The sequence below is a fragment of the Channa argus genome, chromosome 11 (assembly GCF_033026475.1).
Source record: "Channa argus isolate prfri chromosome 11, Channa argus male v1.0, whole genome shotgun sequence".
Taxonomy (NCBI): domain Eukaryota; kingdom Metazoa; phylum Chordata; class Actinopteri; order Anabantiformes; family Channidae; genus Channa; species Channa argus.
The window spans coordinates 22,002,548-22,022,186 of NC_090207.1; the positions used below are offsets into that span (position 1 = coordinate 22,002,548).

At 40.7% G+C, this 19,639-nt stretch overlaps 1 protein-coding gene across 2 annotated transcripts; it reads left to right on the top strand.

The window, feature by feature from the left end:
• The first annotated feature begins 785 nt into the window (after nt 1–785).
• On the top strand, nt 786–16,454 carry golga3 (golgin A3). Of its 2 annotated transcripts, none has more exons than XM_067522469.1 (24): nt 786–944; nt 2,054–2,332; nt 2,972–3,223; nt 4,121–4,233; nt 4,481–5,193; nt 5,376–5,484; nt 6,974–7,280; nt 7,377–7,579; nt 7,704–7,841; nt 8,066–8,227; nt 8,345–8,713; nt 8,893–8,970; nt 9,797–10,060; nt 10,147–10,241; nt 10,590–10,806; nt 11,004–11,147; nt 11,339–11,536; nt 11,664–11,780; nt 12,014–12,153; nt 12,276–12,408; nt 12,724–12,846; nt 12,938–13,102; nt 14,301–14,467; nt 14,594–16,454. In XM_067522469.1, exons 2-24 carry the CDS (start codon nt 2,164–2,166, stop codon nt 14,778–14,780), a joined length of 4,563 nt encoding a protein of 1,520 aa, XP_067378570.1. In that variant the 5' UTR covers nt 786–944; nt 2,054–2,163; the 3' UTR covers nt 14,781–16,454. The 2 variants fall into 2 exon arrangements, with proteins under 2 accessions (XP_067378570.1, XP_067378571.1); XM_067522470.1 differs by having other exon boundaries at nt 2,972–3,127.
• The last annotated feature ends 3,185 nt before the right edge of the window (nt 16,455–19,639 follow it).

Consider the following 19,639-nt stretch of genomic DNA (forward strand, 5'->3'; position numbering starts at 1 on the left):
TTTCCACAACATTTTTCAATTACAGTTGCCATTGCAAAGAGAGTAGGAACAGATGAGGACTGTTTGACTGGATTGTAACCTAACACTTTACAGCCTTACACCTTACACATGAGTCTCTTTTTAAAGTATACAGGTGTTCTATAGCCAGGGTTTGCCAGGATGCCATTTGGGGCAGCAAAGCATTTAGGCATAGGTCGGTGTGGATGGCTACCCCGCTGAGGGAACTATTGAGATCCAAGTTTACACATGGCATACACATAGTATTTAATGTTTCGCTGAAAAGATAATAGAGATTGCAATTAGAGCTTATATATCAGAGAATTGCCTTTCAACACAATTGGATGAGAAAAATGAAAACATGCATGGACATCTGAAATAACAATCCAGCCAGTGGAGTAATGATGTCTAGCAAAGTATAAATAATCGCCTACTTTCGATTAAGTGGACAAATTGCACACATGGACAACACACATTTTTGCCAAAGGCCAATGCAAATGTATCTTATCTAGAATAATTTCTTTATTTTCAGTACTGACAAATCTTGTCCTAAACTGTATATCATCTGATGTAGGGTCAAAAACTGCCACTAGCAGCTTGTAACGGCGATTTTGATGGTAACTACAGGTTAGCTGCAAGTAGGGCGCAGCTCTTTGACCACACTTGGGTGAAGCACTGTACCCCATCCGACAGATCCACTACAAATCTTCTCCGTTCCATTTATAGTTCGTGCGATCATTATGCTTCTGCAACCCAGCTAATTCATATAACCGAAACAATAGATCTTAAAATCCCAACAATGCGAGTATACTCTGCCGACATCCAGTGGTTTAAAATGCTTTATGCGGTCTTTGAGATAGTATTGTTTGCGCCCTCTGTTTCTAGTCGGACAGAATAAAGCACGGAAACCAAACAGCCACGTAGTAAAAGGCGAAGCTCGCAAAAAGGTGAGCATTTATTGTTTTTTTGTAACATTTACCGAAGTTGTCATATTACAGTTTACACATAGGGTTTGTAACGTAGTTGAACGACAGAGGTAAATCATTGAATCATTAAAAAAAAATTGTGAATCCCTCCTGCGTTGACGCTGGTGATTCTGGCTAGCGAATTAGCAGGCGTTAGCGAGTTAGTAAGGTTGACAGGTTGTACCGTAAACACATCTAGGTAGTTAGCTTGCTGTCTCGTTAGCAGCACGAGCAACTTTCAGCCACCTGAAGTGGATCTTAATCTGTCATAACTATCATTAGCTGCTGCAATTTTAACACACAAGGGCAGCACGACCGCCATGAAATGTACTTTTAATAATGGCCGTCTCGTTTTCTTATAGCTAGACTGGTATGGATGCAGGACTGTCTGTAAAGAGGTTACCAAAGATCGCTCAGCAAAATCATCAAAAACTAAAGTGATAGATGACGTATTGTTACGATCACAGAATGGCTTTAAAAGTCATAGTGGCGGGGTCTTAAAAGCATAACAAAATACAAACCCAGTCGTGTCTGTCAACAAAGAATTCCATTTTAAACGTGGTGTTGCATTACTTGACAGCGTTAATTCGTTAATCATGACGTTATGGGGGAAATATTACAAGCAGTCGCAGCTCCCCAAGTGATGCTTTCTATATTTTGAACAGGACTGACACAATTGAATCGGCCGTGTGCTGGTTGCCAAGTCTTCAGTGTTTGTGACGTCTCAGCAGATTCTATTAAACATTTTCTAGCTAAACGTTTATCAATAACAAGGGAGACGTGTGTTGTTGATTAGAGCACTTTGTCCATCTGTGTCTCTGTGTGAAAGTAAAAGAAGTCCCTTGTCTAAATTTAAAGCTGCACCGTCAGCTTAACTTCCAATGCATATTGTTAGCTTGTGACTGTAGCTTATGTTTAAATAAAGCTCATTGTATTGTTACATAACATTATCAGTGTCTGAAGCAGATCATTCCTGTGGAGCCACACCTTGGCACGTGATGTATATTGATCTATGTATTCTTTAAATAAAATTCGTCAATTATAAACTAAATGTTTTCTCTCTGTGTTTTTATGCGGATTCTGTTCTGAAGTGTTCCTGGACACAGACATGCTCTCATCTGGCCTGCCTTCTGACAGCATGGTGGTTTGAAACATTCTTTCCAAAGTGGCACCAGCAATACTGGGACTGTTCAGTATCTTTATGAAAATGGAAACTAATCAAGCAGGAGCTGTTCAGATGGATGCCAATGCTTATAAAGAGGACAAAGTTATAAAATCCAAAGAGACTGAAACCCATGCTATGGAAGGTCAAACACATTTAAGACAAGGGCTGGAGAACACACAAAACACAACAGGGGACAAATGTAATGGTGAGTCTTGATGGCTAATCTCTTATATTTCCTAGTATATGTTTTTATATTCATTGACCACACACATTAATACCGCTGAGTTGCAACACTAACCAAAATGTGGCAGCTGTAAAACTTGAAGGAAAACAAACAAAAGTCCCATGAATAAGAGGTTTGCATACTGAAACAAAGTTTCCAGGCGTATGTGGATTTCCTGGTTTTGTTTGAAAGCACCATTTATTTAACCAAAATTACCATGCTCTTTGATAATCACAGCACTTTACCTTTTAGACTTAGGAGAAAAAACACTGTACATCTAAAACTTTGTATGCTTCACAATAATTTGGTGATGCACCAGTGGCCAATAACATGACAAATGACATATGAGCGACTTTCAATTTAAAATTAGTTTTCAGGGATTTTAAATGTGTTTGCCTTGCAAGATGACGTTGTGCTCCTTGGTTCAAGAGATGGTTCCACTAAAGAGATTCCTATCTATCCATTTGCTTCATGTTTCCAAATTCCTCTTTTTGTTTAGGCTATTGTAGCTTAACAAAGTCGTCCAGCCAGTTTGTCAAGACAATCACATCCACTAACTGTAATTCAAAGGAGCATTTATTGCCACACTTCTGAGGTCTTCTTTTCCCCCAACTTTTTCAGGTCCTGTAAGGTCAGATGTGGTTCCAAATGGAGACAGACTGGCAGAGGGCTTCAGTGCTTCGGGGGACATGTATATAAATGGGTCCGTCCCACAGATGGCCCCTCCCCAGAGCACCAGCTCCCCTGTCGACTCCCCAAACCAAGAGCCCTCCCCAGGTGTGTCTGAGGGGGCTAATGCTGAGGTCACGGTTCACAAGGGTGATGCATTGCAATCACTCAGACTGAGTATGCCTATGCAGGAGACTGAATTGTGTAAGCATAAACTTATGTGGAGTGAATGCCCCCTATATACCGTCCCTGTATATTAAACTAATTTTGCTACACACCCTTAATTATCTTCCTTGTCTGTTTATTATGTGGAAAGAAGGATTCAATGGACATTTCTTTTAATCTTTGAGTCTGCTTCATTTTTGCTCCCATAGGTAACAGATTGCTTTGTTGGACTTTAGTGTGGGTGCTTTATTTGGAACACTGATCTGTTTTCTTCTGGTGGCATTTTAAAGTCGGGCACATTTGTCATGTTAACATTTTTTGAAATGGCTTGACACAAACTGTGGGGATTTTGTTTATCTTTATTTTAGATCTCCTACGTAGCCTATACATAGCATCCAATAAACAGTTCAGTTTTTCTTTTGATCAAATATGGACATTACCAACCCAGTGTACACCGGGTTAATATGTTTTATAAAAGTGTTTTATGTCTAAAGCCAAATCACAATATATATAGCCAACATGATACCCACATTTACACTGAAGCATACCTGACCAATGAGGCACCATAGTGGGGCGACTGTAGAGCGGTCATCCACCAATCTGTTAGTTGTTGGTTTGATCCCCGGTTTCTCCAGTCACCTGTTGAAGTGTCCTTGAGCAAACCACTGAACCCAAACTTAGTTGCTCCTGGTGAGTGTTGGTCATTGTGTGTGTGTTACTGATAGTGCTAATGGCTTAATGAGAAGCAGTGTAAAGTGCTTTGAGTACCAAAAGTGCTATATAGTGCAGACCATTTACCATAGGGCTCATTTCCTAGCTATTCTTTATGGTCCTAGAACACCAGGTGTTGTATAAATAAATTACTTTGGAGTACTTTTGCACTATGTGATGTAGGAGGAGAGTCTCTCTTTTTTGCCTAATATTCTTTCCCTTTAGCCAACCAGCCGCCATCACTGGACATGGAGAATGAGGAGAAGATTCGTCTGGAAGCTCGCCGACGCCTAGAGGAGCAACTCAAACAGTACAGAGTGCAGAGACATAAAGAGAGGGTGAGTGAATTGAGTTGCTACTATGTTAAGTACAGCAGCACTACAAGTCACTTCTTAAAATGCATCTAGGTCAATTTGCTTTCAAAATCGTAATTGTCCTTGAGGCAGTTTGACCATCCCTTTAGCCATTTAGTCATCTGTCTGTATCTTTTAGAAAAGTATTACCAGCAGTTATAAACTAATGTGAATTCAGTTTATTGTATCATCATTGCAGTCTTATTGAGTCTTTCTTTCTTTCTGTATCCAGTCTCACCGCACCACCACCAAGAACAGGCCATTCAGTACCTTGGATCCAGAGCTCATGCTGCATCCTGAGGCTCTTCCCCGGGCCAACACTGTCGCCATGACGAAGGAGTATTCCTTCCTGAGGACCAGTGTCCCACGTGGTCCTAAACTAGGAAGCTTGGGAATTCCCCCTTCCAAGGAGAGGAAATCCAGATCTTCTCGCCCCAACAAGATACACTCCTTGGCTGATTACAAGTCTCCCGAAAATGATAGTAGTGGAGGAGGTACAAGGACAGCAGGTAACACCATGAGCTCCTCTCAGTCCACAATTAGCTCAGTGTCCACACTGTCTGAGATTAGTGTGATGTCAGAGGGTAGCATCAATGAAGCAGAGATGCCACCAGGTGCTTTGTTCCAAGTCGGGGACAACATCTCAGAATTTGATGGCAGTGAATCAGGAATGAAGCCGGGGAACGATGGCAATGACAGTGACAGCTCCTCTTACAGCAGTGTGTCTGCCAGGGGAACATTTGGTATGCTCTCCACTGCACTGGAAAGGCAGCATGGTCCTTACAAAGTGGAGGGCAGGGAGATTGCCCCTGAGGCTGTGGGTCAGTTTCCATCCCTGCAGGAGGTGCTGCAGGCAGCCAGCGAAGAACAGCACCTGTTGGAGCTCGAGCAAGAGAGAGAGGGGACAGCACAACCTCATAGCCGCAGGGACAGTTTTTCCAGCAGGTATATGTCAATATCGGGTATAAGTCCAATTAAACAAATGAGTACAATTAACAGTTCTTGATGTTACTTGATTTATTTGATTGTGGTTCAGATTAACTAAATGCAATGACTTTATTATTCATTTTTACTTATTTATAATCAATTCTCATCTTTAGTACTGATGTTTATTTACATTTTTTCAGTGTCTCTTTGGAGAGTTCAGTGATGGGCCATGATGAAATGCTCCAAGTGCTGAAAGAGAAAATGAGACTTGAGGGCCAGCTGGAGTCGTTGTCATCTGAAGCCAATCAGGTTATATAACTTGTTAAATTCTTTAATCACATTTAGGTTTTACACAAATGCAAAAATTATTATTATTATTTTTTTAATCTTAAATTTCCCCTTGCTCTACTGTGCCTGTAGACTACTCATTTGCAGTCCGGATGAACTTGCACTTATCTTGATAAATGAAACCTACTTTCTGCACATGGGTGGAAAAAACGGTTTCAAGCCCATTGGCAGTGCCAAAGATTTTATATATGCGATGAGAGGTATCACTCTATTAAAAATTGATGTTCTGAATCAGACCTTCAGTAGCCCATTTAAGACAAGTACATGTTGGACAATAGTATTATAATTATAAAGTAACCTTGAACCTTGAGTGTGCGTAAAAGCCAGTAAGCTGTTAATATGGAAATGCAAACAAATTGCAAACAATCAATATTGTATGTAGTATTTCTCAACGTCTTTGACAGAAATACTAGATAAGAGTCAATGAATAAGCAAATTTGTTGTAGTGTCCTGGCCCTGCTACTGTGGGAAACGCACATTTTCCATTTCTTTTGGACAAAATGACCATGTAAATACATTTTGTGAAGGGGTGAATAAACAATGTATTTAGTCTTCTATCTTAAGCTGCATCATCAGAAAATAAGAGAGCTGAATCAACAGCATTCTCAAAATAAGTTTGAAGAAATTCCATTGGATTGTACCGTTTGGTGTTCTTGTTATGTTGTGTACTTGTACCGTAGTTGAGAACTGTCATGAAGAGATTATTTGTGTAAATTCCATCCACATAAACTAAATTGAGAAGGTTTTACTAAATCTTAAAGGTTTCTAGTAGTGTTAGCTGCAGCGATGTCAAAGTTGGTCAATTTACAACTTTAGACCACTATTAATAACAAATGAACTGACGTGATATTTTGAACACATAATTATTATCAGCAATTGAAATTTTTCATTATTTGCTAAATGATCCAGTAATGGTATTGGAAAGTAAAATGTCTCTGGTTCTGTGTAATAACTCAACATCTACAAGATAGACGTGCACATTTAGTAAGATGGCACTATGACAATGATATATGTATAGTAACGTTTCTAGTAAATAAGTATTGCATGAAATGCCCAAATTTCAAGTTTGCTAATAGATCTGACTATGTCTGCATACATTTTCATTCTATTAACCACAAATTGTCTGCACTGTGCTACGGGACGTTTTTGTGATTGCTGTGTCGTAATATTCCTGATTTCATGGCAGCTTTTTTGTGACATGTATGTGATTTGTTTTCCAAAGTTTTTAAATTTAAGTTTAAATTGCAAGATCACACAGAATTCTCAAAGGATTGATTATTTAAATGAGTTGTTACAGTTGCAACATTTTCATTTCATGGAGGGACTGACTAATGAATACAAAGTCATAACAGAATAAAAAAATTGTATATAGCTTTGTGGCTGCCCAGATAATGAATACTGGAAACAATATTTGGGTGTTGGGCCAACACACTTTTTCTTTGTCTTTCAGGCTCTCAAGGAGAAGACAGAGCTTCAGGCCCAGCTTGCTACAGTTAATGCTCAGCTGCAGGCTAAGGAAGAAGAGGCCCAGATCAGCCAGGAGAAACAGAGCACACTCGCCACAGAGGTTGGCACACTGCGGCAAAATTGCAGCCAGCTAGAGAAAGCAATGGTGGAGCTTCAGGGAAGCCTGGAGAGCAAGAATGCCAGTCTGGCTTCTCTTAGCAATGACCTTAAGATGGCTGAAGACCAATACAACAGGCTAATGGGGAAAGTGGAAGAATTGCAGAGCACTGTAACCTTAAGAGACAATACTGGTGAGTGAGTGAGTCCCAGAGATTTAAGTGTAAAAAGTTATTGTGACCACCACCCTGATTGTAAAAGCAGATGTTTTTGATCTCACAATTTTGCAGCTCAGGAGTTGCGTCTGCAGATAGGAGGTCTTCAGAGCCAGCTTCAGCAGGTCCAGCTGGAGCGAAGCACCCTGCAGAGCCGACTGAAGACTTCCCAGGCTGAGATTGATTCACTCCAGCAGGTTCGACAGTGGTACCAACAGCAGCTAGCTCTGGCCCAGGAGGCAAGAGTGCGACTGCAAAGCGAAATGGCCAACATGCAGGTAAAACTGATTCTGATGCAGTTTTTTTTTTCCCCAACAATGCTTGGGATTTGACAGACAAGAGTTGGCATGTGACCGGCAATAAATGCTAATTGACATATTTTAAATTTTCCCCCCTTCCCAGGCTGGACAGATGACTCAGATTGGTGTTCTGGAACATCTGAAGCTAGAGAATGTGACACTATCTCATCAACTCACTGAGACCCAACATCGCTCTATCAAAGAAAAAGAACGGATTGCTGTTCAGCTGCAGAGCATTGAGGTATTTTATGAATACATCATTATCAGCTATGTTAATCTGCTTACTAAAATAACATACATGAAGTCCTGCCAGGGACCTTATCAGTACTAATTCCATTAATTAACAACGCTTTTAACTGCGTGCATTTTAAATTCTTGTATGAGTTAGTTTTTCAAATGTCTGTTTTTTATTTGTTCTTTTATTAAATTAAACATTGTTAAAATTTGTTACTGTCAATTGTGTAGGCTGACATGCTGACGCAGGAAGCTGCTTACAAGCAGATCCAAGATGCAAAAACCATGGTGGAAGATGACTTACAGCATAAACTAGAGCAGTTTGAGGAAGAGCGGGACCATTTATTGAAACTGGCCAAAACCGCCACCACCCTGGAAAGGGAACTTGAGCAGGTAGTCAAGCCAATCAATTTGTAATAATTTGTAATAGAAACTTGTTTTCCACCGTGTATGGTCACTAAATTTCTTATTGTGTTCTGTGCCTTAACTTCCTTTTACACTCCTTCATAGGTGAAGTTAACCCTTTCCCAGAAGGACATGCAGCTGCAGTCACTCCAGAAAGAACATCTAGAGCTGATGCGCCAGCTGACCACCACTCAGGAGAACCTGCACATCAAAGAGCAGTCCATCAACCAGCTAGAGGCCCGATATTTGGAGCTGGAGGCCCAGCTGGCTGAGCTGCAGTCAGAGAGCAATGCCAAGGATGACAACATCCAGTACCTCCAGAACGAGAAGATTGTATTGGAGGTAGCGCTGCAGTCAGCCCGGGCTGAGAAGAGTCAACTTGATGAAAGTGCTGAGCAGCTTGGAGAAGGTGTTCTGATGGCTTCTGATGTTTTAGATCAGCTCAGACAGGAAGTCCAGGTCAAAGCCAATCAGGTACGAGATCTTGAAGAAATAAAACAGCCTGTGATGAAGGATTTTGTCTCAGTTCACACAGAAATTCATAATATTATAGTATATAACACAGGTGGGATTTTGCATTCATTCTGTTTCTAAAAGACCATGTACCATGTGTAATGTTGGGCTGTTTTTTTTTTTTTTTTTTGTTGTTACAGATTGAAACTTTGCAACAGGAAAATAGTTCCCTGAAGAAGCAAGCTCAGAAACTGAAGGAACAGTTCCAACAACAAAAGGTGAAACAACTCATTCCTTTAAGCATAAGTTAGTAGAAGCCAAGAGAAGTAAAGACTGTGTAGATTTGAGAAAGAGAGAACTCCCTGCTGGCTAAGGTTTATGCTGTCGTGGGAGGATGTATTATAGAGCCAGATGGCTGTCATTTCCGAATAATGCCCAAAGTGCTGGTTAACACGCCTCACTGGATTTAGAAAAAGAAGATGGTGCTCATTTTGCATTGACAGGCTGTCACAAAGATGGTGAGGATAACTGACAGAATGACAGGAACGTGCATTGTGTTTTCTGTCATACAAGGCTTTTTGTAGACCATCTTCAGACTCTTGCATTAACATTCATGTTGATTGTATTAAGAAATCCATCGATGGACATGATTGTATCTCTGGTGGTAAGGAGGAAAAACATATCTGCATTAAAAATAAACTAATGTTTGTTATAGTTATTGCAGAAATGTGTTGATTAAGTTTTAAATTAACAAAAAACACTCCACATCACAGATTTCCATTGGTGGTTTCCTGTGATAATTTGTGAAATATCCTGCTATGACATCTATAGTGTGTTCCTGTTAGGGGCATTTTTAGCTGACCAAACCAAAACAACTCTATGTATAGACATTATTTATCAGTAAAATGTTTCTCAATCAAGCCCAGAGATGAAGCAGTGAGGGATTCAGATCGTGCCACAGCGCTGTCTCTCCAGTATGCTGTGAAATGTCATTTTGCCTACTCAGTTGAGACCAATGGGAGCACAGCTAATCACGTAAAAATGTTTATTGTTTTCTTCTATATAAAACCTTTTGCTGGACGCACTATGTCACTGACTCTGCAGGTGATGGTGGAAGCATACCGCCGGGATGCCAGCTCCAAAGACCAGCTGATAAGTGAGCTCAAGTCCACAAAAAAGCGGCTGCTGACCGAAGTGAAGGACCTGAAGCAAGAGGTGTTGGGCATTCAGGGAGAGAAGCAGAAGGCAGAGTTGGAGCAGGCCCGTTTGCAGAAGGAGGTGGTGAGAATCCAGGAGCAGATGAATAATATGGAGGCGCATCTGCAAGCCATTCAGCAAGAAAGGGATCAGCTAGAAACCCAGATCCAGGTATTCTTATTTTTATATTATTATAGGACGATAGGGACCATTCTGTGTCATTTTGGTAGTATAATGTCATTTTTTTCTAAACCCAGTCTGTACAGTTTGACCAGAGCCAGCTAGCAGCAGTGACACAGGAGAATGAAGGCCTGAGGAAACAGGTGGAGCAAATGGAGGCTGAAGCCAAAACGTGAGTCATGTGCTGCTCAGAGATTTTGGGAGCATAAATGATTCCCACAGTGTTGACTTGGACCATAAAACATACCTCTGTTATCAAGTGCTATTTAAATATACATTATTCGGAGATCGATTATGCAACTCTTATAATGCATTGACACGAATCAGTACAAACGGTTTAACAAAGCACAACAATCTGTGATCTGTTGATTTCTTTTTCTTTTTTTTTTTTTTTTTTTTTTACCTAACCCAATGTGCAACTCAGCATTTTTTTGCCCGTTGTGTTCTGTATGTATGCTGTGCTGCTAGAACAATCCAAATCCTCTGTGGGCACTTTTAACTTCTTAAATGCATCAAACAGAGCAATCTCAGAGCAGAAGGTGCGCATGAAGCGGCTGGGGACAGACTTGACCAGTGCACAGAAGGAGATGAAGGCTAAACACAAGGCTTACGAGAATGCGGTGGGCATCCTGAGCAGGAGGCTACAAGAAGCCCTAACTGACAAGGAAACGGCCGAGGCAGAGCTAGTCAAACTCAAGTCACAGGTGTCAGATGGGGGAAACAACCAGGTCTTACAGGTACTGTACAGAACTTCCTTGAGTTCCTTGAGTTGGTTAGTTAGTTAGTTAGTTAGTTCCACAGCTACAACAGCGAATGTTTTCTTGCTTGACTCATTTCTCATTTTTACCAAGATGTACAGTGTGTCATTTTTGATACATGTGCTTTTTGAGTAAATCATGTTACATAATATTGTATTGTCGTTTTTGTTATTCAGGAGAAGATGAAGACTCTGCAGGCTGAGCTGCAGGCTGTGACCAATAGCAAAATTATGTTAGAGAAGGAGCTGCAAGAAGTGATCACCCTTACTTCCAATGAGCTGGAGGAGTACCAGGAGAAGGTCCTGGAGCTTGAGGATGAGGTGAGCTATGACAGTTGTGCATTAATCTGTTTAGGCTTTGGAATACAAAAATGCACTTAATGTCAAATATCAAAGCTTTTCCTTTTCATTTTACAAAACTGATCACAACCCAGTAGGAGTAGTATGTTTACACCTCTTAGCTCACTTACATGGTGTATGTTTTTTTGTAATAACCTTAATTGATTTCACAGCTTCAAGAGTCACGATGCTTCAAGAAGAGGATCCGAAAGCTAGAAGATGGCAACAAAAAGCTAACACTTGAGCTAGAGCATGAAAAAGGGAAATTGACTGGACTAGCACAGTCCCACAATGCACTGCGGGAACATGCCAACATTTTGGAGTCTGCCTTAGCTAAAAGAGAAGCTGATCTTGTCCAGCTCAATTTACAGGTAAAACTCTAGTTACATAATAATACATAATAATTTTTTAATATTGTTATTTTTAATTCCCCCACAGTATTAAGATTTGGTTGAGAATTTACATTTTTGAATAACAGACGATTAATCTTTTTTGCAGGTTCAAGCTGTTTTGAAGCGAAAAGAGGAGGAGGACCAGCAAATGAAGCAGGTGGTACAAACTCTACAGGTTGCCTTGGAAAAAGAGAAAACCAAAGTCAAGGACCTAAAAGAACAGGTAGAGATCAGGATGCAGTATTTTCTGTTTTTTAAACTGATTCCAGAGCAAGCAATTTGTGTAGTTTTTAATATTTATTGTGATAAATTGCTTTGCACAAGACACAATAATAGTTATGTAGATGTTAGAAATCTCATCTATAGTCCATAGCTACTGTCCTTTTGTAAGCTGTGATAGATGTGGAGCATTTGACTCTGGTCATTCAATTTGTTGCAATGTGATGTGTACTATAGGTTGCAGCAGCAAAAGCTGAAGCGGCTCACAATAGACGGCATTACAGGGCAGCCGTGCTGGAGCTGTCAGAGATTAAGAAGGATCTGCAGGCCAAAGAGGACTTGGTCAAAGCTCTGCAGAGTGAAGCTCTTAAACTACAGTATGTGCATTTGTCTGATAGACAAGAAAATGATTTTTTGCAAATTACTTTTTAAGAATCTAATTGTGTGTTGCAAAATTGACATTTAAAATGTCACTTATTGTATATCTTACCCACTATAGGGCTCAGGATAAGCAACATACTCAGGAGGTCTCCAGGTTCCAAGAGGAACTGGCTGAGGCTCACGCACAGCTTCAGATCCTCCACAAACAACTGGATGAGGAAATGGCCAAGCAGCCCCTCACTAACCAAGAGGTAGGACTTTGAATGAGGGAGATTGAAACGTTTAGCTGATATATTTTACTAAAGTATGTGTTGGGGGAAAAAGGAAGCAGTGATTATCAATTTCTAATATGCTAAAGTTTGTTTTCTTATTTAACTTTGGTTAATACTAAATATTACTAAATAATAATAAATATTTGTTACTCTGAGTTTTTTATTATATAGCCTTGTAATCTTTTACCATTGGCCTGGGTTTTAATGTAGAGCTTTTGTCTAAAATCAGCCTTATTTTGACCCATGCCTTGTTATTGGAGAACAGCTGATGTTTAACACTAAGTGCTCATTCAGGTTGAGGACCTGAAGTGGGATGTGGAGCAAAGGCAGAGGGATATTGACGCTCAGAAGCAGCAGGTGGGAATGATGGAGCAGTGCCATCAAAGGGAGCTGGACAACCTACAGACAGCTCTGCAGGTATTAATTTGATTGTAACACTAACAAAGTACAACTATCTTTTCTTTTTCAAAAGAGTTTTGAACTATAAATGGATTTCTTTCTGTCTCAGAACATCAAGGTGGAACTGGAATCAGTGCAGGAGGAGCTGATCAGCACCAGGAAGGATAAGTTTATGCTTCAAGCAAAAGTGGGTGAGCTGAGGAGCAGCATGAAGACTGTCCTGCTGCAGAATCAGCAGCTTAAACAGGATATCAAACAGAGCCGGATAAGGAAGGTAACATGACACATTTCCTCTTTTCCTCCCTCTTTTTGTGACAAGTTGTATCCAGATATATATTGCATGTTTTTTCACAAGCTTGCAATCCATGGCACCCTTTGAATTTTGGGTAAATCACTAAACATTTGTACTGGTTGACTAATGACCTATTTAAACATAATCGAAAATTCATGACTAGTTTGATATTTTTATCTTTATGAAATTAGAAAGAGGGGGATTCTGGGCGTATTCAGTATGCTCTGCCCCCTGACATTGTGTGCTATAGGTGCAACAGGTGCATACCACTAAAAACTAATAACTCATTTCACATGAGGTTGTGCATCAATGTTACAGAGTGGAACATCTTCTTTCACAATCTCTGGCTACAATTGGATACAAAGAAAACTCTAACCATCGAACCTTTGAATAGAGCTGCAAACTGAACCTGTAGTCTGTGACGTTTCTCATTTTAACCAGTAAAAGAAGCAGTTGGCTCCAGTTAAAAATAAAAAGCTTTCTGACTGAATGTTTTGTACACTGCAATTTTAAAAATAAATAGTTACAGTTTAGCACATTTTGCCAACTCCGGTGGCAAGACTCAGCGACCTGCCCGCACTTTCACTCTGCACTGTGGAGCCTGGCTGTGAAGGAGCGCAGCAGAGCAACACCAGCAGGTTGAAATGGAGTCCAGTGAAGAAAGGATTGGATTTTGATCAGTTTATTTTAGTCAATACTGGAACCCTAAAATCTGCTTGAATACATCTATTTACAACAATTTAAAAAAAATTATACTATATAAATATTTTAAACTTGAGGTAGCAAATGGGTCAAAAACATACATTTTGTCACTGTCATTCACTGTATTTTGTATATGCTTCTGTGTCAACATACACTATATCGTAATGTATCTAATGAGCCAATAATGGCCATCACTGGCATCACACAGCAGATAGGCGGATCACTGGTGACAGCTTTCAGATGTTTAATATTTAATAGTAACGATATAGTATATAACTGTAATTTTGGCATTTCTGATATTAAATGCAAGTGGTTGCTGCTTTCTATGTTTCTGCCAGTTACTTTTTACTATATGAGAAATGCTTACAAAACCAGTGCTCTCTCTGTAGCGAGATTTATAGGCCAACATTTTAATTATATAATGTGAAATAAGAAATGCCAGATGACTAAATGCCTCCTTTATATTATGTTTTTGCAGCAACGAATGGAATTGAAGAGTGAGGGAAATCAATCCAACCCAGTGACTCCAGTCAAGATCCCAGACTGTCCAGTGCCTGCATCCCTACTGGATGAGTTGCTGAAACCATCAGCTTCTGTCAACAAGGAGCCACTCAACAACCTGCACAACTGTCTAAAGCAACTCAAGTAAGCCTATTATTTCTGACTGAATGACTGGGTTAAACATAATTAATGTACCCGCATAAAGCTTTTTGTGTGTGTAGTAATGAACAGTTATGCAAATGCCAGATTACATGTTTTTGTTTTCCTCAGGGAGGAGATGGACAGCCTTCAAAGGCAGATGGAGGAGCACACAGTAACAGTACATGAGTCAATGAGCTCATGGACAAACGCAGAGGGACTTGCTCAACAGGGACAAAACAATATTTCCAAATCGTCAATGGTGTTAAACAACATGGTTGTACAAAATAACAATGAAGCAGAACAGCAGCAGTCATAACAGAAGAAGTTTTCTCAGGTCAATGGAGAAAGAGTGGAGTTTTATCCACAAAGGCACTTTTTAGCCCATTTTCCCTTTCTCTTAACATTTGCTGCCAACATTTGGCATTCTCCCATCAGCACAGAGGTGCATTTGCAGAGTAATACTTAGCTTTATTGTTTTCTCTTTATTTGATGATTGTTTATATTCTTTGTTATGCTGTTATTAATTTTATTTATTTAGAGATAAGAAATTGCACCTCTTCATTTGACAGTCTCTCTAAGGGGATCCCCATCCTCAGTGTTGTTACCATAGATACACATATAGCCTAGCCAGTTTTCCCATGTTGAATCAACAGTTTAACTCACTGAAAAGTATTTAGTCCTGGTCCTCCTCATAATATCCTCTCAGTGGCTTTGATGCTGACTAATGATGGCTGAGGTTATTTGAGTGCTGCTGTTGACATAAACAAACCACGAGTCTGCCACTAGACTGGCTATGAACTTTTCTTTCATTTTGTTGTGCTTGTGTACAACAAAACTCACTCATTTATGATTTAACTGACATGGTTAACAGCTCTACATTGTTCCTAAGCAGCTTGTGACACAACACTATCACACCTGTTAGAGAAGTTAAGAGTCATGCACAACTGTATTTTTTTTTTATTGCCTCTTGTTAAAATGCAGTGCTTCTTACTCATCATATCACCTAGGATTCTAAAAAAAATCTCTAAAAAAATATATCCCAGTTAAATGTGGAGATTGTCTAGCATGGACTGCAGTAATTTGTACACAAAAAAGCCTTAAGCAATCTTTAATATGCTGTAAATGACTTAAGTTTCAATAATATATTTCTGCTGAGGTTGACTGCAAAATGTAATATGTTCTGTTGGACATGTGCAAATCCTTACTGAAGAATGGTTTACTGTAAAACAAGTGGATCACATCAACAGACATTGCACACTAGATGATCAGAACTATACTTAGATAACGGGAGATGAAGCAGAAATGTTCTAACAGCAGGTGCAAAGAGATGTGTTCATTTTTTGTTGAGTGAGTGAGAAAGAGTCTACCCTTGTTTTATGGCTGTTTCATGAGTAAAGGGATAAATTAATTGTTTCCAGAGGTTAATATATTATTACACTTTCTTTTTTGTATTATTGTACATCCTTCGTAATTGTTTAATAGTGTAAAGAAGATGAAATACAACATATGAAATGCAAAGCATAGAGCATTCTGTAATTATGCTACAGATGCACTCGCATGGGCATCGGCTGGTACAGTGGGTTTTCGCATGCAACTGTGCTGCAGCTGCTGTGTTGGTGCCTATTTGCGCACACACACACACACACCCCATTGTGTGCTGATGAATTTCCAAAAGGATGATAATCTTTGTAGAATAATGCATTTTGCGGTTAAAAACAAACATTAATATTCTGTGTTGAGAAAAACAATCTTTGGAATATCTTATCCAAACTGCCTTTCACTGAATCCTTGGGTGGTATATAACATTTTGGGCACATGCACTCTATGCATAAACCTTTATCTGCTTTCTATTATAAATTGAATTTATTGTCATGTTTTAACATTTGTGTTGGGAGATGTGATTGTATTCATCATAAAATTGCACTATTCATCAGTCATTACAGCTTGTTATCATTCAGTCCATGTTGTCTATAAAGACATCACAAATGTTTCCCCAGTTATGTTTTGTTCCACTACACTCAGTCCCCCCGTCATTTTGTTCAGGCACCATGTTAGACACAACTGGGTCCTTGCCCTGTGCATTTTTTAAACCATCGCGGTGAGAAGAGACACCTAGGAGCATTAGCCGGGAGAGAGGAGGTGGTGGAGGTGGGCATGCTGCTATTAAAATGATCATATTTTTGACTAGCAGTCAACTACACTTACTGTGGTGCATGTTTACGGTTACACGTACGTTAATAATGCATAACTGTGCTCGTATCGTATGTGTTACGACGTATGCTGCCGCTAACTGGTGGGTTGAGTGATTAGCTCCCTGCCTTGCTAAGTGACTAATGATTGTTAGCATGCTTGTCAAACATCATCCTAGAACGGTTTGTGAGCCCATTGTCACTCTAACTTTACAGTCGTCCACTTTTAATGGACAACGATTTGTAAGAGTGATGTTTGCTTTATTTGCTTTGCATTAATCTTCAGAATCGTCATGCCTCTTTAGACTTCCCTGGGAACGCTTCCTGTCTGACCAGACTAGTTGGCCTGTATACATGGGATTGTGCTAACAGGAAATTTCTGTAGCATTGTTTATATACAGACATCATATTCCTGCTTAGTCAAAATTTTCAGTAGTTCCAAGAAAATAAATGGGGTATTAAATATAAAAGCCTTCACACAAGTTTACTAGGTTAACGTTTCCTCGAATCAGTCACGTCTGCTATGCGAGAGCATGATGCTACATTCATGCTATAGTGAAAGTACGGAAATGAGACTTACTAAAAAATAAATGGTGGTAAGGTTTTAATTTTTGAACTATCTATTTTTTTCGGACTATCTATTGATCCATAACAACACAACTTCTGAAGGATGTTGCCACCACCCAACTGACAATTCTTTTGAATTATAGGAATTGTAGATAACTCCCGTTGGCTCACACGCACTCCTTTACATTTGTGAAAGCAGGAGCTCATATTGGACCAGGTCTAGATCAGAAACGAGTATGCAACACAGGTCACGTATTGGCACATCTTTAGATTTGCTTAGCTTTTATTGTGTTTGCACTGCATTTTCAAATCTAGTGTAGGTCAGATGTCAGAACTGGACTACATTATCACCGAATCACAGTTTTAAATTTGTAACAAATGTTTTTGTCAATTCTGAAAAATACGTTTAAATAGTTGTATGTGGTTGCCACAACAACATGCCCTTTTGCGGACAGACATTTATTAGAAAAGTCCACAATAACTTACAAAAAAGCATAAATCAAAATCACAACTGCAGGTAGCCATTTTGGCTAAAAACAAATTGGGCTACAAGTTGGGAGACGGGTGTGTGGTAAATTACTACACTTTTGTGTCTGCCGAACTGGAAATCGTGTGGTAAAGTACATGTCTGTAGACAGCTCGAAGGTCAGGTGATCATCAAAGACAGGAACACCAAGGATAAGAGCAGCGGTCAGTTCGAGGTAACGTGAAATATCTCTTTTGAAGCAGAGTTACGCCTACTCCATATCAAATTTGCTATGTATTTTAAGCGAGAGAGGAAAATGTCATGGCAATAAAAAATAAAATGGACTGCGGTGGACTTCAAAGAATTAGAACTCGATACCTGCACCCTTTCACAACACCGAGGTGTTAAAACAGAATTGGTCGCACTGTGTCCCTTAAAAATATGTGGAACCCTCAAATGGAAAGTTAAATGTAGCAGTTATCAGATAACAGTATAAAGTGTTTTTCAAATAACCTAGTTTATTGATGCTTTGCGTTTTAGATTCGTAATGTGATAAATCCCTTTATATCAACGCCGGTCACCTTCTGGTCGTTTCGGTCTGAGTTTTCCCACAGGTCTTGAATGCACCCTGTGCCCTCCCCTGGAAGTGAGCATGCGCAGAATGCGTTGTAAACAATAAGGCTGTTCTATTTCCTATGTTGCTTGCCCTCTGGCTGTAGCATAATGAACCAATCCCTGCGCGCTCGCGCCAACTGAAGCAGTATAGTCCACGCCCACCGGTGAGTGGGCCAAAAAGTTGCTACTTTATCGCTCTCATGGTGTGCTCAATTACGTCCGCAATCACACCATAAGAGAACGGCGACTGTAGCACTTATTCCCTCTTTTTCCTTCAGCCTTGTGCCAGCTAAGAGCTATTCCTTAACTAAAGAGCAAATATGTCCAGTAAAGATAAGCGACACAGCGGCAGCACCTCCGGCGGCGATGATGACGGCTGGAGCAAAGCAAAGAAAGGCGGCGTCAGGATCTGCGGAGCTTGTCAAGTTGGCTACATTGAACCCGGTGACCTTCACCCCCGCTGCCTTGGCTGCTTGGGGGCGGAACACGCGGGCCTCGCTCTTACTGAGCGGGCTTCCTGCATATTCTGCAGGCTTCTGCATGAGGACACCCTACGCTCCCGGGCGGATTTCTTTTCTGAAAATCCGGAGCAGTATTGGCTTCTTAGCGATGTTCTTGACATTGAGCCTTCTGACCGCCTCCTTACTGAGCACCATTTGCAGGAGCCGGGGTCTGACAACTCCGCCTCCGCGTCTCACGGCTCATCTTCGGGCTTCGGCGAGCATCTCGGCATGGCAAACCATGATCGCGAGGAACGTCTGGCTCCATCTTTCCTCCATCCCAGAGGCTGTTAGAAAGGATATGCTGGAGGGACCCATCAGCCCTGATGGTCTGTTTGGTCCCCATTTTCAGCACCTTGTTAGAGAGATGCAGACGGCTTCAGAAGAAGCGGAAGAGATTCGTCGCCATGTCACAGCTCCCTCCCGCTCCGCCGGTCACTGGCGTGACCGCCGTGAGCTTTCTCACAGACAAAGGCGCCCCGCTTCATCAGCGGCAGCCGCTTCGCGACCTGCTCCGGTGCAGCCCGCTCCTCCACCTGCCCCCCAGGCGGCAGCACCAAGTCGCAGATCTTCCAAGCCTCGCAAGTTGGCTTGCTCCTGGTCTCGCCCTCCGATGGAGCCTCCCCGGAAGCAGAGAAGATTTTGACAGGTTGGGGGGGACATGTGTGATTTGATTGTTCTTTGTTCCAAATGTAGTTGTTCTGTTTGTTTTTGCAATAAAACCGAACATCTCTTAGAGGGCAAAGATTCCTATAACCAGAACACCCCTGGGTTTCCACACCCAGCGGTGTCCGCATCCCACATGTCTCCCACTCACAACAGCCCGCTCGTTGTTTGC